We start from the raw sequence: 26270 nt of genomic DNA on the forward strand, positions 1-26270 counted from the left end.
GCCTGGGCGACAGAGCAAGACTCCATCTCAAAAAAGAAAAAAGAAAAGAAAAAGGAAAAATATATATATGGCAAAGTAGACCTCAAAACAAGGAATATTACCAGGGATAAAGGGGAATATTTCATAATGATAAGCAATCAGTTGATCAAGAGGACATATCTTATGTGTATGAATCCTATGAATCCCTACGTGTGTATGAATCTAATAATCCAGCCTCAAAGTGCCTACCAATATGAATCATTTAATATCACTCTGCATGTCGGCCAATATCAGCAGATGAGAAAAAGAAACCATAGATATTAGAAAAAGGTGATAGAAAGGTGTACCTTGAAACCCAAAGAAATTGACTGAAAAGCTAGTAGAAATGATGACAAAAATTTAAGATGGAAGAGTATACAATTGATATTAAAAATTTATGACTTTCCGGCTGGGTGCGGTGGCTCACGCCTGTAATCCCAACACTTTGGGAGGTCAAGGTGGGCGGATCAAGAGGTCAGGAGATCGAGACCATCCTGGCCAACATAGTGAAACTCCATCTCTACTAAAAATACAAAAATTAGCTGGCTTGGTGGCACATGCCTGTAATCCCAGCTACTCAGAAGGCTGAGGCAGGAGAATAGCTTGAACCAGGGAGTCAGAGGTTGCAGTGAGCCAAGATCGCACCACTGCACTCCACCCTGGTGACAGAGCAAGACTCTGTCAAAAAAAAAAAAAAAAAAAAGATTATGACTTTCCTATGAATAAAAATAATTATAAAGTATAATGAAAGAAAAAATCCAAACTAAAATATCAAGAGTAATATTAAATTCCAAGTTATAAACTTAATAGGAAAAATGAAAGACCTATTGATATTTGAGGGAAAAAACTTGAAAATTCTAGTGAAGGACATAAAAGACAAAATATACCTCAAATGGCTAGGGAAAGAACAGTTCAATAGTGCAATTATATTAATTCATTCTGAAATAATCTTTATACCCAATGCAATTCCAATTAAAATATAAGAACGATTTTTCAAAGGGAATTTATTAAATGCTACCACAATTCATCAGGAAAAATAAACATTGGTGAATAATAGGAAAGTTCCGGGAAAAAAAAAGAGTTATGGGACCAGGGGAGGTGGGATGTAAAAATATGAAAACAATTTTTAAAGTTTAGTACTGAGTCTGTAGTCCCAGGACTCTGGGAGGCGAAGCAGGTAGATCACTTGAGCCCAGGAGTTCAAGACCAGCCTGGGCAACATGGCAAAACTCCATCTCTACAAAAAATGCAAAAATTAACTGGGTGTAGTGGTGCTCACCTGTAGTCCCAGATGCTCAGGAGGCTGAAGTAGAATTGCTTGAACCCAGGAGGTTGAGGCTGCAGTGAGCCATGATCACGCCACTGTACTTAAGCCTGGGTGACACAGCAAGACCCTGTCTCAAAAAAAAATTAATTAATAAAGTTTAGTACTAAAGAGGCAATCAACAGCTAGACAAATAGAACAGAACTGAAAGAACAGAAATAGTCCTCATGTATATTGTCTTTTAATATTTGAGAAAGGTGACATTTAAGTGGAAGGAGAGGAACTTTTTTCTTTTTTTTTTTTTAATGTGGGGACAGCTCAGGGAAGTGGCTCACACCTGTAATCACAGCACTTTGGGAGGCTGAGGCGGGAGGATCTCTTGAGCCCAGGAATTCAAGACTAGCTTGGGCAACATAGCAAGACCTCGTCTCTACTAAAAATAAAAAAAATTTTTTTTAAATGGATGCATGTGCAAATAGACTCAGCTACTCAGGAGGCTGAGGTGGGAGGATCGGTTGAGCCCAGGAGATAGAGGCTGCAGTGAGCCGTGATCATGCCACTGCACTCCAGCCTGGGCATCAGAGCAAGACCCTGTCTCAAAATAAAATAAAGTATGGCAACAATTACAACTAGCTACTCTTTATGAAAAAAAAAAAAAAGAGAGAGAGAGAGAAAAGGCTGGGTGCAGTGATTCATGTCTGTAATCCCAGCACTTTGGGAGGCAGAGGCAGGCAGATCACCTGCCATCCTCGGCAAGATTATAAAAATAAATCTACCGAGAAAATACTTTTATGTGAGAAGTGAGGTAGGGATCCAGCTTTGCTTCGCTTTTGTTTTGAGACGGAGTCTCGCTCTGATGCCAGGCTGGAGTGTAGTGGTGCGCTCTCCCTTCACGGAAAGCTCCGCCTCCCAGTTCACGCCATTCTCTTGCCTCAGCCTCCCCAGTAGCTGGGACTACAGGCGCCCGCCACCACGCCCAGCTAATTTTTTGTATTGAGACGGGGTTCCACCGTGTTAGCCAGGATGGTCTTGATCTCCTGACCTCGTCATCTGCCTGCCTCAGCCTCCCAAAGTGCTGGGATTACAGGTGTGAGCCACCTCGCCCAGTCTAATTTTTGTATTTTGAGTAGAGAAAGGGTTTCACCAAGTTGACCAGGATGGTCTCGATCTCTTGACCTCGTGATCCGTCTGCTTCGGCCTCCCAAAGTGCTGGGATTACAGGTGTGAGCCACCACGCCCGGCCACAGTGAGGGAAACATTTCTCAGTAAATTCCAAGTCCAAATCTATAAAGAAAAAGGTGGATATGTGTGACTAAAAAAAAAGGGTAAACATTTTATAGGTAAAAATATTATTTGCAACATATGATATATGCAATATGATAAATTCCTCAATTTAAAAGAGTTTACACAAATAAATGAGAAAAGATGAAAAAATTTGAAACAAAGAAAATAGTCTAATACAAAAAAAATATAGCCAATAAACACAGAAAACTGATGCTAGATCTCCCATTAAAAAAAAGGAAAAAAACCTCCAAAAGATGCACAACCTCAGTCATAATCAAAGAATTCTAAGCCAAAATAAGAGGTGATGTCCCTTGTCACCTATTAAGACAAAAATGTTTAAGTCTGTTGATATCCAGTGCTGTCAAGGATGTGGGGAATAAAAACATTTACACATCTGGAAGGAATATTATTTGGTGCGAACTTTCTGGGACATGATCTGGTAATGTTTGTTAAAATATTATTTGTACATGTCCTTTAGTCCAGAGGATATTTGGGCAAGCAGAATGGAAGAAAAGATAAGCAGAGAGAGATGTCTGAGTGAATGAGAGCTTGGAGAGGGAGTGCTGGGAGATGCTGCATCCTAGGACAGGGCAGGTGCAGCGTGGGCAGAGTTGGACCAGATGGCCGGAAGCCCACGGCAGGAGTCGCCTCATCCAGCCAGGGCTCGGTCAAGGTGCTCGTTTAGAGCAACTGCAGAGGGAACAGGGAGATGAGCTCAATGCCAGAGGAATGAATGACTTCAGGTCCATCTGGACAGGGAGAAGAGAGTTTACCAAGCATGCTCTGGAAAAAAAAGAGAATGCCAAAGATCCTTGAAGAGGTGACAGAGAGAATCTGCTTCAGGCTACAGGTGTGCATTGTCATTGCATTTGGCATTCAGCCCAGACACCATAGGAAACCAGAAATAATTCCAAGAGGAGCAATGGGCTGGTGCCCAGGCATAAAGCAAGACGGCAAGTCAGGAGAGAGTGGAGAAAGGCAGGCTCAGCTCCATTTACTTCTCAACGAGAAGGGAAATTGCTGTACTGGGGTTTTGGGGGGTTTTGTTTTGTTTTGTTTTTTGAGATTTTTGATAACTTTTCCTGCTGTTTGTGGTTTTTGTTACCTATTTCTCTTATTTTTATTTTTATTTTTATTTTTATTTTTTGAGACAGAGTCTTGCTCTGTCACCCAGGCTGGAGTGCAATGGTGCGATCTCGGCTCATTGCAACCTCCGCCTTCTGGGTTCAAGCTATCTTCCAGCCTCAGTCTCCCAAGTTGCTGGGACTACAGGTATGCGCCACCATTCCCAGCCAGTCCTAGAATTCTTATGTTCTTCTTTTTTCAAATCTGCTGTCACTTTTTATTCTTTCCAGTTCCCTGCCAAAAATGTCAAGCTTGACTTTTACCTCCTTGAGCACAGTAAGAATAGTTGTGTTAAGGCTGATCCTGCCTTTTACAGTATATGGAGTCCCCACGGGTCTGTTTCGTTGTCTCTGCATATTATTGCTTATTGAGTCTTCTCATAGATTTGGTTATCTTTGATTACATATTAGACGGTATTTGAAAAAACTGCTTGTAAAAATGATCAGGTTAGGCTGATGCTATTTTCCTCCAGAAAGGATTTTTCACTGATACCTTTAAGGTACCCGCGGGTAGGGATGGGGAAGGTGCTGCCAGACAAGAGCCACTTTTAATTCAAGTTCAGAACTTGAAGTTTCCGGGGGCACTTAAATGACAGAAAGTTGGGTGGAAGTCCACGGTGGCCTGGTTTGTACAGCCTTTTGGGGTCCCAGCCTAAGGTGACCAAAAATATGCCAGATTCCATTCACCGCCCCCAGAGGGCCCTAGACTCCTAGTTCATCCTCTTAGCTGCTGCTTTGGAATCAGAAAATGCCCACAGGGAAAACAAGCACATATGCTGAGTTTATCTTTCTGACTTCCTGTCCACTTGCATGCAGACTTACGCCTGGGAACCCCCATGCCCTTTTTAGCTTTTTTTTTTTTTTTTTTTTTTTTAGCTTTTCACTGCTTTTGTTCTTTTTCTTCTTCTTTTTTCTTTCTTTCTTTCTTTCTTTTTTTTTTGAGACAGTCTTGCTGTCACCCAGGCTGGTTGCAGTGACATGCTCACGGCTGACTGCAGCCTCGGCCTCTCAGGCTCAAGTGATCCTCCCACCTCAGCCTCCCTGGTATACTTTCTTTTTTCTTAACAAACTTTATATGTTGGAATAATTTTAGATTTACAGAAAAGTTGCAAAGATAGTACAGAGAGTTCCTGAACACCCTTCCCCCTGTTTTCTCTAATGTTAACATCCTACATAATCATGATACATTTGTCAAAACTAAGACATGAACACTGGTATGTTATTATTAAGGAAATTCCGGACTTTATCAATCTTTCACTAGTTTTTCCACGAATATCCTTTCTCTGTTCTGGGATCCAGTCCAAGATAATACATTGCAGTTAGCCTTCAATATTTCTGAGAAGATTTGAAATTTACCTATCAGTAAATGTGGGAATTTACTGATTCAGCTTCCAAGGCATTACCAGTCTCCCATTACTGCCCTCCTCCATCATATTCCCTGCCATTCCCAGAAGTAATTGGTCAACATAAAAAATTTGTAAGGGGCTGGATGCGGTGGCTCACACCTGTAATCCCAGCACTTTGGGAGACCGAAGCAGGCAGATCATTTGAGGTCAGGAGTTTGAGACCAGCTTGATCAATGTGGTGAAGCCCTGTCTCTACTAAAAATACAAGAAAATGAGCTGGGCATGGTGGTGCATGCCTGTAATCCCAGCTACTCAGGAGGCTGAGGCACAAGAATCCCTTGGACCCAGGAGGTGGAGGTTGCACTGAGCCGAGATCGCACCATTGCACTCCAGCCTGGGTGACAGAGTGAGATCCTGCTGTCTCAAAAAAAAAAAAAAAAAAGAAAAAAAGAAAAAAAAAGGAAAGAGAGTTTTCAGATTTGTTTGACAGAGAAAAGTTGAAAAATCGAGTTTGCAACCAGCTAGGGTAGGGAAGCTGAGGGGAGACTAGAGGATGAATGTATGACAGAAAACAAAAAGCATGGTGGTGGTCTACACTGTGCTACAGCAATAAGCAAACTGCAAGATCTCAGTGGCTAAACACAGAAAAGTCTGTCGCTTGCTCACTCCAAGTCTGCCGCACGCTTGGTGGCTGTCCAGGGCAGTTGTCTTCCAAGTGGTAGCTCAGGAATCCAAATTTTCCTGTCTTGTGGCTCATTTGTCTTTGCTGGGGACACATCTTCCCCACTCCTGATGTTTCCTTCCATAAGCAGAGAACCCCACTGGCTCAAAACTCTAGGTCTCTCTCCACACCTGTCTCTATGCCTCTCCATGCCTTTCTCCATGCCTCTGCTGATTTGATTGATGAGTGTTGAAGGAGGAACAGGCGTGTGTAACCCAGCCCTCTTATTCCTTTTCTCTGGGGAGCTGGCCCACCTGCAAAAAGTATATATTCTAAATTGCTACACCACACCTCACCCTGAGTATTACAGGCATGGCCCCCGCTCCACTGAGGGAAGAGGGATGCAGTTTTACCTAATTCTGGGGTTCAGCATTAGGTTCTGCCCACTGTCCTGTTTCCAAAACCTCGTTACTATGCCTACATCAAGCTTATCCACCCGTGGCCCATGGGCTGCATGCAGCGCAGGATGGCTTTAAATGCTGCCCAAAACAATCATTAGTGTTACTGTATTTTATGTATGGTCCAAGACAATTCTTCTTCTTCCATTGTGGCCCAGGGAAGCCAAAAGATGGAACACCTTGACCTACATAAACAATAAACATAACTTACACAAAACTGCACTTACTTGTTCCATAGACTTATTCAACATCTAAGACAGCAATTCTCAACCCAGGATATTTTTGCCTCCCAGTGGAATGTTTGACAATGCCCAGGGGCCTTTTTTTTTTTTTTTTTTTGAGACAAGGTCTCACTCCCATCGCCCAGACTGGGGTGCAGTGGTGGGATCTCGACTCCCTTCAGCCTTGACCTCCCAGGCTCAGGTGATTCTGTCACCTCAGCCTCCTGAGTAGCTGGGACCACAGGTGCACACTGCCATGCCTGGCTAATTTTCTGTATTTTTTGCAGAGATGGGGTTTTGTCATGTTGCCCAGTCTGGTCTCAAACTCCTGGGCTCAAGCGATCCACTCACCTTGGCCTCCCAAAGTGTTGGGATTATAAGCATGAGCCACCTCACCCAGCCTGGAGACATTTTTGATCATCACAACTGGGGAGGGACTACTGGCATCTAGGGGGTACAGCTGGAGATGCTGCTAAACATCCTATAATTCACAGGACAGCCTCCCACAACAAAGAATTATCTAACCCAAAATGTCAATAGTACTGAGGTTGGGGAAACCTTGATATAAGAGAAGCAAGTGACCCTCCTGGAGCAGCTGAAGTGATTTAGTCCAAGTCCAAACCGAAAGGAATTGGACCAGGGCGGCCATCGAAGACCAAGAAGCTCAGTCCCCTCATCCCTGCAACTGCACCTCTTGGGCACACAGAGCCCTTCCTGAGGATGTGATGAGGCTGCCACGAGCCCAGTGATCTGTCCAGGAGCCCTTGTGCCCCGTTGCTTCTCCCAGATGCAGTGATGGTGGGGCACCTCCCCGTGCTTCTGGTGGGAAGCAGGACGAAAGTATCCTCTCTCCTCAGATTCCCAGCCCACCACGGTCTGTCTGTTGGCCCCTTCTACCCCAGAGTGTGGCCTAAGGGTAGAACTAGGTGCAAGGCTCATGCCAGCACCTCACTTTCACCCTTCTCCCCAGCCCTTGCTCCACTTCCCAGCCTAGTGAATCTGTTTCTAATGGAGTTCTTGAGCCAGCCTCCTGAGCTAGGTGTGGGGCTGGGAAGTGGAGGGGAAGGACCTTCAAATATGCAGGAAGAGGGTAGGGACCCACTCAACACCCTCTTTATATAGATAAACATTTGATAACACCTCACTTACTCTCTTAAAATGACAATCGTAAATAATATGCCTTCTCGTGCACTTACTTTTTTAAAATCACACTATAGTGCCTGAGCTATACTAGGGAGAAAAAAATAAAAGGAAAGCGATTTATAACCAAATGACACATATTTCAATCTGTCAGTGCTCAGGTCCCATGACACTAGAAAGCGTAATGAAGTGTCAGATACTTATCCTTGCATATAATAAATAAGTCTGAATTTAAGAAACGTAGAGGATCAGAAATTATTCTGTGTAAGGTCAAAAATAAATAAATAAAAGAGCAAAGATATGCTATCAAATGTTAGAATAAATATTATTTTAAGGCCAGGCATGTGGCTCGTGCCTGTAATCCCAGCACTTTGGGAGGGCCAACGTGGGAGGATTGCTTGAAATCAGGAGTTTGAGACAAGCCTGGACAACATAACAAGACCCTGTCTCTACTAAATATAAAAAATTAGCCAGGCATGGTGGTGTACGCCTGTAGTGCCAGCTCCCTGGGAGGCTGAGGTGGGAGCATCACTTGAGTCTGGGAGTTTGAGGCTGCAGTGAGCTGTGATGATGCCACTGCACTCCAGTTTGGGCAACAAGAGTGAGACCCATCTCAAAATAAGTAAATAAATAAATAATTTTTTTTCTTTTTTTAGACAGAGTTTCACTCTTGTTGTCCAGGCTGGAGTGCAATGGCGTGATCTCAGCTCACCGCAAGCTCCACCTTCTGGGTTCAAGCGATTCTCCTGCCTCAGCCTCCCTGAGTAGCTGGGATTATAGGCATGTGCCACCACGCCTGGCTAATTTTATACTTTTATTAGAGACTGGGTTTCTCCACGTTGGTCAGGCTGGTCTCAAACTCCCGACTTCAGGTGATCTGTCCACCTCGGCCTCCCAAAGTGCTGGGATGACAGGCGTGAGCCACCATGCTGGGCCATAATTTTTTTTTTTTAATTTATTTTTTTGAGACGGAGTCTTGCTCTGTAGCCCAGGCTGGAGAGCAGTGGCGTGATCTCGACTCACTGCAACCTCTGCCTTCTGGGTCCCGGTTCAAGCAATTCTCCTGCCTCAGTCTCCAGAGTAGCTGGGATTACAGGCACGCACCACCATGCCCAGCTAATTTTTGTATTTTTTTTAGTAGAGACAGGGTTTCTCCATGTTGGCCAGGATGGTCTTGAACTACTGATCTCGTGATCCGCCTGCCTCGGCCTCCCAAAGTGCTGGGATTACAGGTGTGAGCCGCCGCGCCCGGCCAAATATTTTTTAATATGTGTTTTTTTTTAACTGCAAAAACAGGTCAACTTTTGTAGCCTGTACATGTAAAAGGGAGGCAGGGGCTGAGATCATGGTAACAGTTTTCACCAACGTGAACAGCTGTCCCTGTCCAGAAATGGCAGCAGTGCTTCGCAGTCATTGTGAAATTAAAACACTTCTCCCCACATTACTAGACTCACACACACACACACACACAATCTCCCCTCCCAGAACCACTGAGTTAATGCTTCAAATATTAACCTGACAAGTGAGTAAAATTCCAACTGAACATTTGGAATGATATATGCCAAAATATTAATGGTGCTTTTCTAAAGCAGAAGGGGAATTACAAGAAACACTCCCTTTTTTCTTTCTTTCCTTTTTACGTTCTGTATTGTGTAAAATTTTCCTTACAATCTGTATGAACTTTGCAAACAGACCAAAAAAAAAAAAAAAAGTCATTTTTGAAGCCAGTGTCTGGGCTCCCAATAGTTTGCATGTTTGTTTTGGTCCATTCAAGGAGGATTCAAGTCCGCGATGGAGAAACCACCAATTCACTTTTTCAAACGCCAAAACAGCTCCGCAGGCGTGGGGGAGACCTATCTTGCAGCCCTGCCGGCCCAAGACTCCAGGGAATTCGGCTCAGCTCAGCCCTGCGACTTTGCTCAGCCCCGTCTGCACCGCCGCCCCGTGGCCAAGGGCAGTACTGCGCCCTCCAAAAGGCGATGGCGGAGGAGGGGCCCGGGGCCTTGCCCCAGGGACAAGCTTCTTTCTGTCCCACTGACCACATGGCAGTCTGCTGAAGTTTATGGACCCCTCTCCCAGTATAATGGCGCGTAAATATATAAATAAAATATATATGCTGAAAAGAAAACTAATACTGGTGAGATGATTCTCAAAACTCTTTATAAATGTGTAATATAATAATAGCCTTTTCATTATGGTTAATAACCAGCTCTAGAGGCAGGTCTCGGAACTCATTATTTTCTAAGCAGTGAGGAGTAAACACGACGTTTCAAGATATCCACAACCTGATGTGCCAGTGTCTGTGATTGTAATTGGTAACAAAGTTGCAGGTACTGCTAACAGTACACCGTTAATACGAGGAAAAGCTAAATATTAGAAGTTGATGAAAGTCAATATGTAACTTTTTCCCATGTGAATTCGACTTACAGACCCCTTAGGGCCCACGGACCACAGGTTAAGGCCCCCTTGAAGGGGCAAGAGTTTGGGAGAAGCGCCAGTGTGGGTTTTCAGTCCTGGGAGGTGAGCCGAGGGGTAAGCATGCATGGGCGCTCAGAAAAGGGAAGGCAGAGGCGCCTCTCCGGCTGGGCCTGCGGAGGGGTGACCCACACGCCCCTCCCCTCGCTTCCTTGGCCTGGTTTCAAGAGACTAGAGGAAGTTAAAGACCCGCGTAGCTGAAGAGGAGCTCACAGTTCCCAGCGTCTGCTCCGGCTGTGTCCAGCGCCCAGAATGCGGCTTCTGGTCCTGCTATGGGGTTGCCTGGTGCTCCCAGGTGAGATGGGGAGGGGGTCTTGGGAGGGATGTGGGGCTCACCCTTGGGGTCTGCAGGGGAGGGACCTCCTGACTGCCTGATAGCCCACCCCACCTATCCTCAGCCTCCTCAACCCTAGGGGAGCAGGGCAGAGTGGGGGTGGGGGGAGGTGGGGGCGGCGCCGGGCCCCACTTGCTGTTTCTGGAATCTAGAGCCAGGTTTTCTCCCAGACCTGTGGGTTTCCCCTCATGGCAATGTGGCTGTGAGAGTTGCTTTGCCTCTCTAATCTTAATTTTTCTACCCTGTGCCAATCCTGGAGGCAGACAAGACACCCCGTCTGGTTGCCCTGTTAAACTCAGCATATACTTGTTGAATCTCGGCTGTGCCTCTCCCCACAACCCTGAGAGATGAAGAATTATCACATTTCGTCAATTCTTTTGCTTTCTTTTTCTTTACCTTCTAACACTTAAATCAGGATGCATCCTACAACTGATGTCAGTTGTTCATTTGGCAATGGTGAGACCCCATCTCTACAAACAAACAAACAAATTAGCCAGGCATGGTGGTGCACACCTGTAGTCCTAGCTAGTGGGAGGCTAAGGTGGGAGGATCGCTTTAGCCCCAGAGGTCAAGGCTACAGTGAGCCATGAGCACCAGTGCCCTCCAGCCTGAGCAACAGAGTGAGATCCTGTCTAAACAAAACAAGGCCAAGCGTGGTGGCTCATGCCTGTAATCCCAGCTCTTTGGGAGGCTGAGGCAGGCGAATCACGAGGTCAGGAGATCAAGACCATCCTGGCCAACACAGTGAAACCCTGTCTCTACTAAAAATACAAAAAATTACCTGGGCATGGAAGCACATGGCTATAGTCCCAGTTACTCAGGAGGCTGAGGCAGGAGAATCGCTTGAACTCGGGAGGTAGAGGTTTCAGTGAGCAGACATCATGCCACTGCACTCCAGCCTGGGCAACAGAACGAGACTTCATCTCAAAAACAAACAAAACAAAACAAAGCACCCAGAAACCCTGCTGGCTATCTGACTGTCAGATTCCATCTGAACCTAGAACACTCCCTCAACCCCAGTTCCTCAATGGGCCAGGGTTAGGGAAACAGCAACAGCCCTGCCCCAAGTTTGCCCAGAGTAGGAAGGAAGTAATGGCTCTTCCAAGGCTGTCCCCAGAAGGGATGACTGAGAAAAGCCTTCCTTCCTCCTCCTAAAATGGAAGCTCTGGCCTTGACCTCGGTACATGGAGCCTGGTTATTCCAACCTCCACTCCTGCTCTGATTTTAGGTTATGAAGCCCTGGAGGGCCCGAAGGAAATCAGTGGGTTCGAAGGGGACACTGTGTCCCTGCGGTGCACCTATAGGGAAGAGCTGAGGGACCACCGGAAGTACTGGTGCAGGAAGGGTGGGATCCTCTTCTCTCGCTGCTCTGGCACCATCTATGCGGGAAAAGAAGGCCAGGAGACGACGGAGGGCAGGGTGTCCATCCATGACAGCCGCCAGGAGCTCTCGCTAATTGTGACACTGTGGAACCTCACCCTACAAGACGCTGGGAAGTACTGGTGTGGGGTCGAAAAACGGGGCCCCGATGAGTCTTTACTGATATCTCTGTTCGTCTTTCCAGGTAACAAATATCTCTCCTTTCCCAGGCTGGGGACAGGAGCTGCAGAGGGAAGCGGGAGGGGTGGTGGGGCATAATCCTGGTGCAGACCTTATGGGCACTGAGTCCTTAGGGAGATCATGCAGGTCAAGCGCTGAGCAAGGCTTGGGGCACAGAGGGAGCTGCATGAGTCTTGGCCATTCTTTCACTCTTGCTGCCCACAGTCACACCACTAGTAGATGTCAGAGCAGGACTGGACCCAGATCTGTCCAGGGCTGGACTCGGTGCCTTTCCTTTCTGCCCAGATGTGCTGGAAGGAGATTTCCATAGGCTGGGTACAAGATAGATATATCAGGGGATAAAGAAGACTCCTCGCCTGGTGTCAGAGATATTCCTGAGGCCTCCCGAGGCTGGGCCAACAATTGCTGCATTCCAGACCCAGCCCACAGCATCACCTCAGCCCTGGTCATGCTGGCCTCACCCTGCATGTACCCTCAACTCTGCCCTCCTGGCCTCCACCTCCCCAGATATTGAAGCCCAGCCACAGGTGCTAGAGTGGCTGGGAACCAGCCTCTGGGTAGTGTGCCTGAAGGAGAGATCGTTAAATGCAGGCACACTAGGGGACCAAGGCTGGAGCTATGGGAACTGGTAGAGGATAGAACACCTCTCTGGGAGCCCAGAGCCCCACCTGGACCTGATGAGCTGAGGAGAAAGAAGCCAGAGAGGGCCCAGGGGAGTGGGAGCCTTGGTCTGCTGGCCAGTGAGGGCGAGGTATGTCTTTGTATCCCCATTTCACAGATGAGGGACTAAGGGTCCAAGAGACTAAGTGATTTGCCCAAGATCTCACAGCAGGAAGTGGTGGAACCAGGATTCAAACACAAGTCATTTCCAACTTTGATGTCTGCTTTATTCCTCTTCTAGCCCCATAGCTGGGACCTATCCCAATCCCAGGCCCATCCCTACCACCACCTCCCCTAATTTTTTTTAATTCCCTTATCCATGGATCTTTAATTTGGGGAAATAAAGGTAAACCTGCCAAAAAGCAGCAGCATCAAACTACATTGAATCTGTTCTTCATTATTTACAAGATTCTCTTATCTCTTCCAATTCTTATCAGTGTTCATATGTCATTTCTACAAGTTATGAGCAAGTTCACCTGTGTTTTAGACTTACCCTCATTTGTAATTCTTTATTTGCATATGGTATGTGTATTGCTATATTATCCTCCTGTATCAGACTTTGTTGGCCTCTCTCTGATGGCAGTTGGGATATTGAAAATGAAGAAGAGTCATGACAGTGGTGTGCTGGTAAATGCTGAGCAGGCTGGGGATGCTGATGCTCTCATTTCGTGCTGTTTTCCAATTTCTGTGGTGTCCATTTCTGTGGTCCAATTCCCATGGCCAATTTCCAGCCATCGACAGTTTAACAACGGTCTCACCAATTCCTGAAAAGTTGACAATGAGCTCTTGTGAGCCAGTGCGAGTCATCTCCAGCACACCATTGAGTATGGTGAACCATGAGAAGAATTTATAAGAAAGTCAGAAAAAGACAAATGTACCCACTATCATTTCTTTTCTTTTTATTTATTTATTTATCTATTTATTATTCATTCATTCATTCATTTTTTTGAGATGGGATCTCACTCTGTCATCCAGACTGGAGTGCAGTGACACAATCTTGGCTCATTACAACCTCTGCCTCCCAGGCTCAAGTAATCCTCCCACCTCAGCCTCCAGAATAGCTGGGACCACAGGCACAAGAAGCTATGCCTGGCTACATTTTGTTTTTTTGTTTTTTTTTAAGATGCGGTTTTGCCATATCGTCCTGTCTGGTCTCAAACTCCTGGACTCAAGCCATCTGCCCACCTTGGCCTCTCAAAGTACTGAGATTGCTGGTATGAGCCACTGCGCCTGGCCAGCCTACTATCATTTTCTTTTATTCATCTTTGTCTGAAGACCCTAGGCAATGAACTATGCAAGATTAAGAAGTATAAGGCCAGGCGTGCTGGCTCAGGCCTGTCATCCCAGCACTTTGGGAGGTCAAGGCGGGTGGATCACGAGATCAAGAGTTCAAGACCAGCCTGGCCAAAATGGTGAAACCCCGTCTTTACTAAAAATACAAAAATTAGCCAGGTGTAGTGGCAGGTGCCTATAATCCCAGCTACTTAGGAGGCTGAGGCAGAGAATTGCTTGAACCCGGGAGGCGGAGGTTGCAGTGAGCCGAGATCATGCCACTGCACTCCAGCCTGGTAGACAGCGAGACTCAGTCTCAAAAAAAAAAAAAAAAAGAAGAAGAAGAAGAAGTATAAATGTTGGAAAGGAAAAGATAAATACTCTGTATTTGCAAAAGATTTTATCATGTACTTAGAAAAATCCAAGAATAAACTGACCTAGTGTTACATATTGAGTATCCCTAATCCAAAAATGCAAAATACTTCAAAGTCCGAAACTTTTTGTGTGCCAGCATCACACACAAAGGAAATGCTCATTGGGCCATTTTGGATTTCAGATTTCCAGATTAGGGATGCTGAATGAGCAGATATAATGCAAATATTCTGAAATCTGAAACACTTCTGCTCCCAAGCATTTTGGATAGGGGATACTCAATCTGAAGAAGAGAAGGTGGTGGACAATGAGGGAGAGTCCAGGATGACACACAGTCAGCAAGGACTGGGGAGGTGACAGACAGACTTGGGGAAGGGGGGACTGGAGTAGCTCCTGGGGGGTTGGTTGCATCAGGCTTCTGCCCATTGTGCTAGGCACAGAGGATAGGCATTTTGCCCTTAAGGAGTCTCAGCCTAGCAGGGAGACCCAGTACACAAGAAATTGCAGTGTAAGTGAGCATTAGCGCCACTGGAGGCATGCACAGGGGACTGTGAGTGCACAGAGGAAAAAGAGATTCGCTGCTTCTGGGGAAGACATTTCAGAGGAGTTGACCTTGAGCTTGTGGTGAAGGACAGAATGAAGTGCTTTAGGCCTGGGCAACAGAGCAAGACTCCATCTCAAAAAAAAAAAAGTTTGAGCTTCGGCTTATAGGCAATGGAGAGCCACTCACTGTTCTAAGGCAGAGAGGGATGGGATCCAACACAGACTTTTGAGACAAAACTGGCATAATGTGAAGGGTGGCAGGGAAGAAGCAGGCTGAGAGGCAGATGGGGACAGGGGAAACTGAGGGTCTGAGCTAGAGGGGAGGCCAGGGGGCTACAGAAGGAGAAGACCAGGGATCTGCAGGAACCCGCCACGTGGCTCCTGGTTGGCCGAGGCGAAAGACAGCAGTGCTCTGTGCTGAGGTGGGGGGTAGGAAAGCTGCCAGCTGCTCCCAAGGAAGGAAAAGGGGTTCAGAGCAGTGCCGCCCCTGAGAGCAGCCTCTCCCTTTCCTCTAGGACCCTGCTGTCCTCCCTCCCCTTCTCCCACCTTCCAGCTTCTGGCTACAACACGCCTGCAGCCCAAGGCAAAAACTCAGCAAACCCAGTCCCCAGGATTGAGTGAGTGAATGGCAATTCCGCCCCATCCCTTGCCACCCTTCTTACAGAAGCAGCCAGTGAGTGCCTGCCTGGTACCAGACACAATACTTTATGACCACTTAGGTGTCCCCACAAGCCTGGGAACTGGGTTGTCCAGCTGTGGAAGTACAGGCTCAGCAGGGTTAGGTCACTCGCTTAGGGTCAGGTCACACGCTTAGGGTCACGCAGGAAGCGCCAGAGCCTGGAAGTGGTCACAGCCTGACCCCAAAGCTCGTGTTCTGTCTGTGCCATCCAGAGTCTCGGGGGTAAGCCAGAAAGGCCGGGCGTTGGGCCCTGACCTCTGGACTCATCCGTGCCACCCTGCCCTTCTTGGTCTTATGGCTGCAGAAGGAAGTCAAGGCCTTACTGAGGCACTGGTGGTGGGGAGGGGAGGACCTGCCCTTCTGGTGAGGAAGGAGGTGACAATTGACTGTGACTATAGAGGGAGGGCAGGAAGATGTCCACTGAATGATCACTGGAAAGGGTCATGGAAGCGGGGAAGGGGAGTGCTTATACCTCCCCACAGAGGGAACAGGCTGTGGGCACAGAAAGAGACTGAACATCACACACAGCTGTGGGGTGTGTCTGATCTACGGTCTCCTTCCTCAGAATGGCTTCATCTACATCTGTTTGCTTACTGTGATATTCTTTAGCTGGGGATGTTCTGAGAAATGGGTCCCAGAGAGGCTAGGGGTCAGGTGTCAAGGGTCAGAGGTCTGGGATGCTGGGATACAAGGGTCAGGAAGGATGCTGAGGCATTGCTTTTGGACTTGTAGCTTCTCCTGGGCTCTACCCAGCAGGAACCACAGCCAAGCAGGGGAAGACAGGGGCTGAGGCCACTCCATTCCCAGGGACTTCCCGGTACGGGCACGAAAGAACTTCTCAGTACGCAGCAACCTCTCCTCATGCAGCGACCTCTCCCCCTGCAGGGAGCTCCCGCCCCCCGAAGCAGCTGGACTCCACCTCAGCAGAGGATGCCAGTCCAGCTCTCAGCAGCAGCAGCTCTAAGCCCAGGTGAGCCCCAGGTGACCAACATCACCTTTCAGGCCATCACTAAACCATAAGGTGCCTTTGAGGAAATAGGAACCCAATGGTCTTTCCTCTAAGTGGACACATCCTCGTGTCATGGCCACAGCCTGCAGCACAGAGGGTCCCTCACAGGGGCCCTTGAGCAGTGGACAGCTTGCACTATAGGAGCCAGCAGCTCTGCTGCCTGTCCAAGGTAAAGGGTCCACCAGGGTCCCAGTCCTCACCTCTCTCCCTGCCCCAGCCACAGGGATGGGCCGCCCAGTTTGGAGGCTTTTACCTGTATACTTTGCACTAAGCCCTGTGCCAAGCATGAAAACTCAGAATCCAAAACAAAACAATTTTTTTCCTTACAACTGGAGTCCCAGCCTGAAGGATTGGTTCTTGGGGGTTGTAAATGCACTTGGCTACCGACATCCAGGCAGCTGCTGACAGGTTCAGATCCTGCTGAAAGTGAATCCTGGGGTTGGCAACGGGAGCAGGGATCCCTCCCACACCAGACAGGGCTGATGGGACATCGTGGTCCCTAGTGCCCTCTGATCTCCTTGGGAGAGATAAAGGACATGGCTTGACTCACGGTAAGAATGCCAGGATGCCCCACATGCCTGTGCCAGTGACACCAGCCCAGATACAGGCCACTGAGAACTTCCCCGCACACCACTGCATGACCTGGCAAGTCGCTCATTGCTTCAGGTATCAGTTTCTCCAGTGTGAAATTGGGCCACTCCTACCTAGTTACACAGGGATTGTGGAATTTAACAACTAACATTAACATGGTACCTGGCACATGTCTGGCACTGAACTATGTGCTTTACACATCCTGACCCATTTGATCCTCACCACAGCCATTTTACAAAGGAGGAAATTGACACTCTGGAGGTTTAGTCACTTACCCAAGGTATAGGAAGGTGGTGGAGCTAGAGTTTGAATCCAGACAGCCTGGCTTCAGGGTCTGCACTAATTAAATAATGTTTGTCGAGAGCCAATAGCACTAAATATCGCCCTCCCGCACCACACCCCCCACAAGTCTTTGCTGCATTGAATTGAATTCCACACTAGGGATTGGCTTTCTCAGTCTGTACTTGGGACCCCCAAAGGACATAGACTCTGGCTTATCTGGTAACAGCCACTAGGCTCCTTGCGTCTCATCTCCAGGGTGTCCATCCCAATGGTCCGCGTACTGGCCCCAGTCCTGGTGCTGCTGAGCCTTCTGTCAGCTGCAGGCCTGATCGCCTTCAGCAGCCACCTGCTCCTGTGGAGAAAGGAAGGTGAGCAAAGGTGGGTGGCAGGAAGGTGGGAGGCTCACTGGACTAGGGACCTCGCTGAGACCTGCAGCTCCTCATCTAGCCCCGGAAAGACCCTGTGGGTCTCAGCGTGTCTGTCTGGAATATGGGCATCAGGAGCTGTGGCCTCCCTTCGGAAGGAGCCACGAGGTAATCAACATTAGGAAAGCAATTCACAAGGGGAAATGGGAGAATGAAGAGTTCTCAGCTTCTTCCTGCCTGTCCGAACTGATCAAGCGCTTCTTTACCTGTTGATCCCAGGGAATTCATGGCCAGCTCCTTGTGTGGGAACCAACTGCCAGGGGCAATGCAGGACCAAGCACTTGAACTTGAGCAGGACAGACATTGTAACCCCACTCCTGCCACTGGGTAGCTAGAGCTGCTCAGTCCCTTCCATAGGCTGGGGCTCAAATCCCAGCTCTGCCACTTATCAGCTGTGTGAGCTCAGGCAAGTCATCTAACTGCCCTAAGCCTCATTTATCTCAAATCACAGATATACATCAAACAGAAATAGAATACAAGTCACAAATGTAATTTAAAACTTTTGAATAGTCACATGAAAAAGAGTAAAAAGAAATGAGTGCAGTTAAGTATATTTTATTTTATTTTAATTACTTATTTTTTTTAGAGATAGGGTCTCACTCTGTCGCCCAGGCTGGAGTGCAGTGGTGTGATCATGGCTCACTGCAGCCTTGAACTCCAGGGCTCAAGCGATCCTCCTGCCTCAGCCTCCCGAGTAACTAGAACTACAAGCATGAGCCACTAAGCCCAATCTAGTGAAGTTAATTTTAATAATGTACTTTATTTAACCCAATATATCCAAAACATTCTTATTTTGATATGGAATCAATATGAAAATATCAATGATACATATTCTACTTTCATGTTTTTCATATTGAGCCATCAAAATCCAGTCTAATGTAAAATAGTCACATTTCCGTGCCTGATGGCCATGTGTGGCTCCTGGCCACTGTGCTGGATGGCAAAGATTAAAAGGATTAACCAAAATCTCAGTAATAAGAGCTACCATGTGCCAGGCACTATCCCCAGCTTATCTTGCTTATCCCCTTTAATCTCGTCCACACTGTGGAGTACACCCATTTTCCAGAGGGAGAAACTGAGGCACAGAGTGGTTAAGCAGCTTGCCCTTTGTTTGCATAGCTAGGAAGTGGTGATCACAATATCGTCCCCGTGGAGGTGGCCATGGGGGAATCCTGGGCCCGCTTTCCATCTCTTCCATGTGGCTTCTAGGAGGAAATGTGGGCTTTGTCCAGGTCCCCTCTGAGGAATCCAGGGTGGGAGCATTCCTGGTCACAACCTCAGAGCCACTTAGCAACTTGCCTCCCAAACTTTGATTGCCAGCTAGCAGCGATGGCAACCCTTGGTAGCCTGTCAGAAATACAGACCCTCAGACTCTCACCTCAGCCTACTGTATTAGACTCGGCACTGTATGAAAATGTCCAGGGGGTCCTATGTTCACACTAAGGCTTAAGTAGCAGTGACCTTAGCACACAGATTTATTTTCCCAGCCAGTTTCTGACCCTCATGAGATAATCTCCATGCACTGATCTCAGAAGACTGGGTCATTCCCAAGGGGCTGAGCTGGAAGGGGCTCTTCTGCCCATCTGGCTGCCTCCTCCCTCTGGGAGGCCCCTGCTCCCTTGTGCAAGGGGGCCAGTACGCCTTTCTGGGCTGAGCTCCAGGCCATTCCCAGCTACACCTGGCTTCAAGGAGCTCCTCCTTCTACATCTCTTTCAGCTCGACAGGCCATGGAGACACAGAGGAACGAGAAGGTCTACCTCTCACACTTGGTAAGGACAGACGCAAACGGAAGTCCAAGCTTAGATCCCCTTGGGGCTGGAAGTCAAGATTTCTGGGCTCTGCTTCTGTAACTTCCTACCTGGGCCTGCATGCCTGACCTAGACGCAGCACTCGCTCCCCATCTTGGAGGAATCTCTGTGAGCCCCAAGACCAGCCCTTCAGTGTGTGAGCCGGACAGAGTGCCCGTGGGGGACTCACAGGTGGGAACCTGATTTCCTGCCAGGTGTCAGGCAGGGTGGGCACCAGGAGCCATGTGAGCATCTTCTCCAGGCGCCTTCTTTCCACGCCTCCTTTTATAATCACAGAACATCGGAGCTGGATCCAGAGGAAGCCTTTGAGATCTCTAGCCCAACCTTTCTCTCAGATTAAAGCAAATCCCCTTTCAGAACGCCCAGGGGTCAGGGAGCTGTTAGAGACACACTCTCCAGGGCCCCAGCCCCAGCTGAACCCTCCAGGGATGTGGTCCAGGGACTCTGGCGGTGCTACAGACTCTAGTGTGCTTTTACAAAAGATGAAACTGAGGCCCAGAGAGGGTAAAGGTCTTGCCCATGGTTACACAGCAGGTGGTGGCCCAAATAGAAAACAGGACCCAGATTTCTTGACTCCCTGCTCTTCTCTTTCCAGAACTCCCTGATGTTTTCTCTGAGCCTTCCTTGGCTCTGAGACCAAGGTGACATGGCTGCCCTAGGACCCAGGCTGAGGGTGGTGCTCTGGGGACCAGGGGCAAGAGAATAAGGGTCCCTGTGCCCATTGTCTGGAGCAGGGAACCTGCCCCAAGGCTACTAATGCAAGAAGAGACTGTGCCCTCCGAGGCCAGCACTCCAATGGAGGGGGCTGCAGCATCGAACTTTAGGAAACAAGCCTCCCCTGGCCCCTCCTCCCTCCGCTGTTTACTGAGATGCCTCCACTCCATTCCTTTAAACACAAGGGCAGGAAAGCGGGGCTACTGCTCCCTTCTTTCCTGGCGCCAGTGAGGACAAAAGACTCAGGCCTGGTCCCCCCAAGGATGGTCTGGGGTGGAAATGGGACTTTCGGCTATGGCTTAGGAAGCAGCTGTTGTTGTGTCAGGAAGCTCAACAGGGCCAAAGGTAGCGGAGGGGAGTAAGGGAAAAGTCATGGAGACACATGGATGGACGGATGGTGGGTGCCACTGGCCGCCTCCATGTCCGGCCTCCTGGCTCTGCGGCCTGGGGCCTGGGTCTCACCCCACCTAGCTCCAGAAGAGGGGCTGGGGCCCAAGGATGCTGAGAGCGCCCGTACCAGCCACAGCTCCCATGCTACTGCCTTCTGGCAACCCTGGGAAGGGCTGCTTTGGGCTTTTTCCTGCCTGAGGCACCTGACCCTGGCTCTGCTGAAGACGGAGGGGACAGGAAGGGGCACAGGGCCAGCAGGCAGAGGGTCTCTAGGGGCAGCCCGTTGTTGAGGGAAAGATGGAACAGGGCCTCCCAAGAGGGTCAGAGGCAAGAACCTTGTAAACACGATCAGGTGGGAGCCTCTGCTTTTTCTTGATTATTTCCCTTGTGGCTTCTCCATAAGTTTTAGCAGAGTCTGGAGATGGAATTGAAGGGCTTTGGGGTTTTCTTTGCCCACATTCAGGTCAAAGAGGGAGGGGGATGCATTACTCATACTCTGAGAGAGCCTCACAGGGGTGTGAAAACCCTGAGGGAAGTGTTAGGGGTCAGACCAGCATTTTCTTTCCCAAAGAGATCTTGCTAGAAGGCTTGCCATCCATCCATTCATGTCAGAGGCTTTCTATATGCCATTGAATCCTCATCATTCCCACACGAGGTAGAGATTATTATCCCCCTCATTTTGCAGATGAAGAAGTACAGAGAGAAAAGGGAACTTGCCCACAGTGACCCAGCCTGAAAGAGGCAGAACTGGGGAAACTGACAGGTCTATGGGGCCAGCTGCAGAGCCCTCTGTGTCCTCCACCCTGCTGCACTGAAGTACAAGGGGTTTGAGGAATGGAGCCAAGCTCACAACCCAAGATTCCTCCCCCAGACTCAGGAGAAAGACCCTGGGACAGCTGCAGACCCTCGCTCCTGGAAACGAATAGCCTGCTAAGCTCCCATCAGAACTCAACCCAGCTTCCCAAGACTTTCCTCTTTCTTTACTACGTTTATTACTAGTACCTAGAAACAGGGGCTCTGATATATATCTTGCATATTTAGCAACCCAGAAAATGCCTCTGTGCTTGCTGGAACAGGGTCGATCGTCCACAGTGGAGGCAGAGGGGCAGGGGAGAGATGGAATCACACCAGACTTACAGTAGTGGGCCTGGCTGCTGCCTACTACTGTGTGTGGTTTGGCCTCTGCACTGAGAGGCTCTTTCCTCAAACTCGGTCACCCTGGAACAGGTGACGCTTCTGTAGTTGCTGGTGGTCCAGGGTCAGCAGTGGCTGGGTTATAACCAGATTGCAAAGCTGTAAATATGGACTCATGGGTGTGACGTCAGGAGTCCTCTGGTGTAGCCCCAGGTCTGCCCTGCACCAAGGCCCCCTCTGTCTTCACCATGGGCAGGGCTAGGAGGGACAAGAGCCCTGAGTGGCAGCATTTGGGAGTTGCCTTACCCGTCCCAGTGCCCCCATCCACCACCCACATTTCCCCCAAGGAATTCTGCTCTAATCCTTGTCTCCAGAAGGCTGAAGATGTCATCCTGTGTTTCTTTCTTTTCTTTAGTTTTTTTTTGTTTGTTTGTCTGTTTTTTGTTTTCTGTTTTTGAGACAGAGTCTCACTCTGTCGCCCAGGCTGGAGTGCAGTGGTGCGATCTCGGCTCACTGCAAGCTCTGCCTCCCATGTTCACGCCATTCTCCTGCCTCAGCCTGCTGAGTAGCTGGGACTACAGGCGCCCGCCACTATGCCCAGCTAATTTTTTGTATTTTTTAGTACAGACGGGGTTTCACTGTGTTAGCCAGGTTGGTCTCGATCTCCTGACCTCGTGATCTGCCCGCCTTGGCCTCCCAGGGTGTCTTTAGTATATTTTTTATCTTTTTAATTTAAAGTTTTAGAGAAACAGGGTCTCACTATGTTTCCCAGGTTGGTCTCAGATTGGCGGGCTCAAGCAGTCCTCCAGCCTCAGCCTCCCAAAGTGTTGGAATTACAGGCGAGAGCCACCACACCCAGGCTTCATCTCGGCATTTCTAACAAGAGATGGCTCAAACATCTACCTCTGCCCCCATCCCCAGAAGCTAGGTATTGGGTGAAGCTGGGGCCTGGTTAGTAGACCACGGACACCAAGCCCAAGAGAAATGTGTCACACACCCTGCCAGGATGGCAGCAGGGTATAGGGAAAGAGCTTGGGTCTGCAGTCAGACAGTCTCCGGTATGAGTCCCAGCTCAGCCATTTGCCAGCTGTGTGATGTCAAGCAGATTGCACTACCTTTCTGAGCCCTGTTGCCATAGCTCACATGGTTGTAAATAGGAAAGAGTGAGATGATATACCCCATAGATGCCCAAAAAATGGGAGCTTCTTTCTATGGCATCGGGAGTCTTGGCTGGGGACCTTGGCCGGCTCCAGCCTCTGCTCTGCCCACCTGCCAGGGCAAGGCCCGAGATGGATAGGCCTGGCGCCCCTGATCTGAGGACCCATGGGAACAGCCAGGACCGGGTCAGAATATGGGCCTCCCCACTGATCTTGGACTACCTTTCTCTTCCCTGGGCCATGGTCCCCTCATCTGATGGATAATGGATTGCTCAGACCCATTACCTCATGTGCCCCTTGTTATTAGATGCATCTTTGGCATGTTCAACTCTGCTTTCTCCTGGCCTGTTACAAAGAACCTGCAGCCTGCATGATCTTTCTGCTTTAAAGGATAGAACATAATGAAAACAAATCAGTCATTCCAGAAGTTCTCGTTGGTTGAGTGGTAGGATGCTATTATGAATATTACAATCCCAAAGGACAAATTCTTACCTAGTTTTACAGCTGAGGAAACTGAGCTTCAGAGGTGAGACAGCTTATCTTTCTTTGGACAAGGCAGGAAGGAAGTGGCAGAGGCACGCAGGAGCTTAATATTCTCCCCTCCCAGCACCTCCCTGCCTTGCCCACCCCTCCCACGTTTCCCTCCCCTTGCTTGGGCTTGGCTGGGCTCGTAGACTATCCCTGCTGCCAAGAACAGGCTGTTCTGACCAAGTGTCTGTTACAGCCACTGGAGAATGGCCGGGACACAGAGGACGCCGTGATCAACATTGCAGGGTCCATGGGGCCTCTCACCGTCCCTGAGCCCTCTCCCAGCCTCTTCACAGAGATCCAGTATCTAAGCCAGGTATGGACAGAAGGGCCCTGGGAGGGGAGGGGCTGCAGAGCCACCTTGCCTGCCTCCACTCTGACGATTGGAGGAAGTGGAAGAAGGCCTTTTCCTCAGCATCTGCTCCCCAAACCCCACACCCCCGCATTCACCCACCTTCCCCATCACAGCCACAGCCCTAGCCCATTTCACCAGGGAAACCAGGGCTTTTGACCTCACATCCTCTTTTTTCCGGTCCAGAAAATTCCTGAATAGCTTGTTGGGAGTCACAGCTGACAGTGCTGTGGGCTGGCAGGAGGCCACAACTGTGCCAGAACCCAGCCTGGGGCCTTGAGGGCACACTGGGGGAGGGATGGATTGGGGTCATGAGAGGCCATGAATCAAAGCCTGGGAGTTCTGGGGAGGAGAAGTTGTTAGGTCCTGTGCCCCTGCAGATGGATAGAGGGCTGGAATTTGTGGAAAAGGCTGGGTGGACACAGCCGCTACCTGGGGACCACTCCTCACACCCCCTACCCCTTCATTTGGGTTCTGCTCTCCAAACCCCACTGTTGTCTTTACAGACTACAGAGAAAGAGGAAGCCCCTTCCCAGGCCCCCAAAGAGGACGTGATCTCGATGCCTCCTCTCCACACATCTGAGGAGGAGCTGGGTTTCTCAAAGTGTGTCTCAGTGTAGGGCGGGAGGCCCTCCTGGCCAGACCAGCCGTGAAGCAGTGTGGCTGGCTGGATCAGCACCGATTCCTGAAAGCTCTCCACCTCAGCCTCAGAGTCCAGCTGCCCGGACTCCAGGCTCTCCCAACCCTCCCCAGGCTCCGCTCCTGCATGCTCCAGCCTGACCTAGAAGTGTTTGTCAGCCCTGGAGCTCAGAGCGGTGGCCTTGCCCTTCCAGCTGGAGACTGGGACATCCCTGATAGGTTCACATCCCTGGGCAGGGCACCAGGCTGCTGACCCTCAGCAGGGCCAGGCAAGGCTCAGTGGATCTGTTCTGAGTTTCTATCTGCCACAAACTCTCCTGGGCCTCATGCCCAGTGTCGGACCCTGCCTTCCTCCAGACCCCACCTTGTCCTCCCTCCCTGGTGTCCTCAGACTCAGTCCCAGGGTCTCCTGCATCAGCTGGTGATGACGAGGAGCATGCTGGGGTGAGACTGGGATTCTGGCTCCTCTTTGAACCCCCTGCATGCCAGCCCTTCAGGAAACCTGTGAAAAATGTGATTCCTGGGCCCACCAAGACCCACCAAAACCACCTCTGGGACTTGGTGCAGGACTCTGAATTTCTAACAATGCCCAGTGACTGTCACACTTGAGTTTGAGGACCAGCGGGCCTGATGAACGCTCGGACCCCTCCAGCTTAGAGTCTGCATTTGGGCTGTGACGTCTCCCACCTGCCCCCATAAGATCTGCTCTGTCCATGACCCCATGACCCAGCTGGGCACTCCCCTGAGGCCTGCCTAAGTCCAAGCCTGAGTCAGGTCAGGTGCACATTGCAGGGATAAGCCCAGGACCAGCAGAGAGTAGTTGCCTTTCCATTCGCCCTCCCTGGCCATGCCTTCTTGCCTTTGGAAAAATGATAAAGAAAACCTTGGCTCCTTCCTTGTCTAGAAAGGGCTACTTGCCTATGGGTTCTGGTGGCTAGAGAGAAGAGTAGGAAACCAGAGTGCGTGTGGGTGTCTAACACGGAGGAGAGTAGGAACAGGGCGGATACCTGAAGGTGACTCCAAGTCCAGCCCCCTGGAGGAGGGGTCAGGGGGTGGGGGTAAAGTAGCACAACTACTATTTTTTTTTCTTTTTCTATTATTATTGTTTTTTAAGACAGAATCTCGCTCTGTCACCCAGGCTGGAGTGCAGTGGATCTGCAACCTCCACCTCCTGCGTTCAAGCGATTCTCCTGCCTCAGCCTCCCGAGTAGCTGGGATTACAGGCACCCGCCACCACACCTGGCTAATTTTTGTATTTTTAGTAGAGACAGGGTTTCACCATGTTGGCCAGGCTGGTCTCGAACTCCTGACCTCATATGATCCTCCTGCTTCAGTCTCCCAAATTACTGGGATTACAGGCATGAGCCACTGCGCCTGGCCCTATTTCCTTTAAAAAGTGAAATTAAGAGTTGTTGGGTATGCAAAACTTGCAAAGATGGAGAGGAAAAAAAAAGGAAGAAAAAATGTCACCCATTATCTCACCAGAGACTATCATTATTTTATTTTGTTGTATTTCCTTCCACTCTTTTCTTCTCCACATAATTTGCCGGTGTTCTTTTTACAGAGCAGTTATCTTGTATATACAACTTTGTATCCTGCCTTTTCCACTTTATTGTTCCATCATTTTATTCCAGCACTTCTCTGTGTTTTACAGACCTTTTTATAAATAAAATGTTCATCAGCTGCATATTCCATCCTATCAGTGTGTCTCAATTTATTTAACCAATTCTTTATCACTTGATATTTTAATTTGCTTCCATTTTCGCTATTGTAGATAAGTGTGGGTGAATCTTTGCCTGGGGCTTTATCTGCATTGGGAGATTTCTTTCT

General features: G+C 49.0%; 1 protein-coding gene across 10 annotated transcripts; it reads left to right on the top strand.

Moving 5' to 3' along the window:
- The first annotated feature begins 9936 nt into the window (after nt 1-9936).
- On the top strand, nt 9937-26134 carry CD300LG (CD300 molecule like family member g). Of its 10 annotated transcripts, none has more exons than XM_030922468.1 (8): nt 9952-10286; nt 11554-11889; nt 15248-15349; nt 16168-16381; nt 17549-17661; nt 19435-19487; nt 23646-23765; nt 24308-26134. In XM_030922468.1, exons 1-8 carry the CDS (start codon nt 10244-10246, stop codon nt 24419-24421), a joined length of 1095 nt encoding a protein of 364 aa, XP_030778328.1. In that variant the 5' UTR covers nt 9952-10243; the 3' UTR covers nt 24422-26134. The 10 variants fall into 10 exon arrangements, with proteins under 10 accessions (XP_010361382.1, XP_010361384.1, XP_010361385.1 ...); XM_010363074.2 differs by having other exon boundaries at nt 9953-10286; nt 16144-16381; XM_010363079.2 differs by having other exon boundaries at nt 9958-10286; nt 16297-16381.
- Nucleotides 26135-26270: the final 136 nt, after the last annotated feature.

Source organism: Rhinopithecus roxellana, chromosome 19, assembly GCF_007565055.1.
Source record: "Rhinopithecus roxellana isolate Shanxi Qingling chromosome 19, ASM756505v1, whole genome shotgun sequence".
Taxonomy (NCBI): domain Eukaryota; kingdom Metazoa; phylum Chordata; class Mammalia; order Primates; family Cercopithecidae; genus Rhinopithecus; species Rhinopithecus roxellana.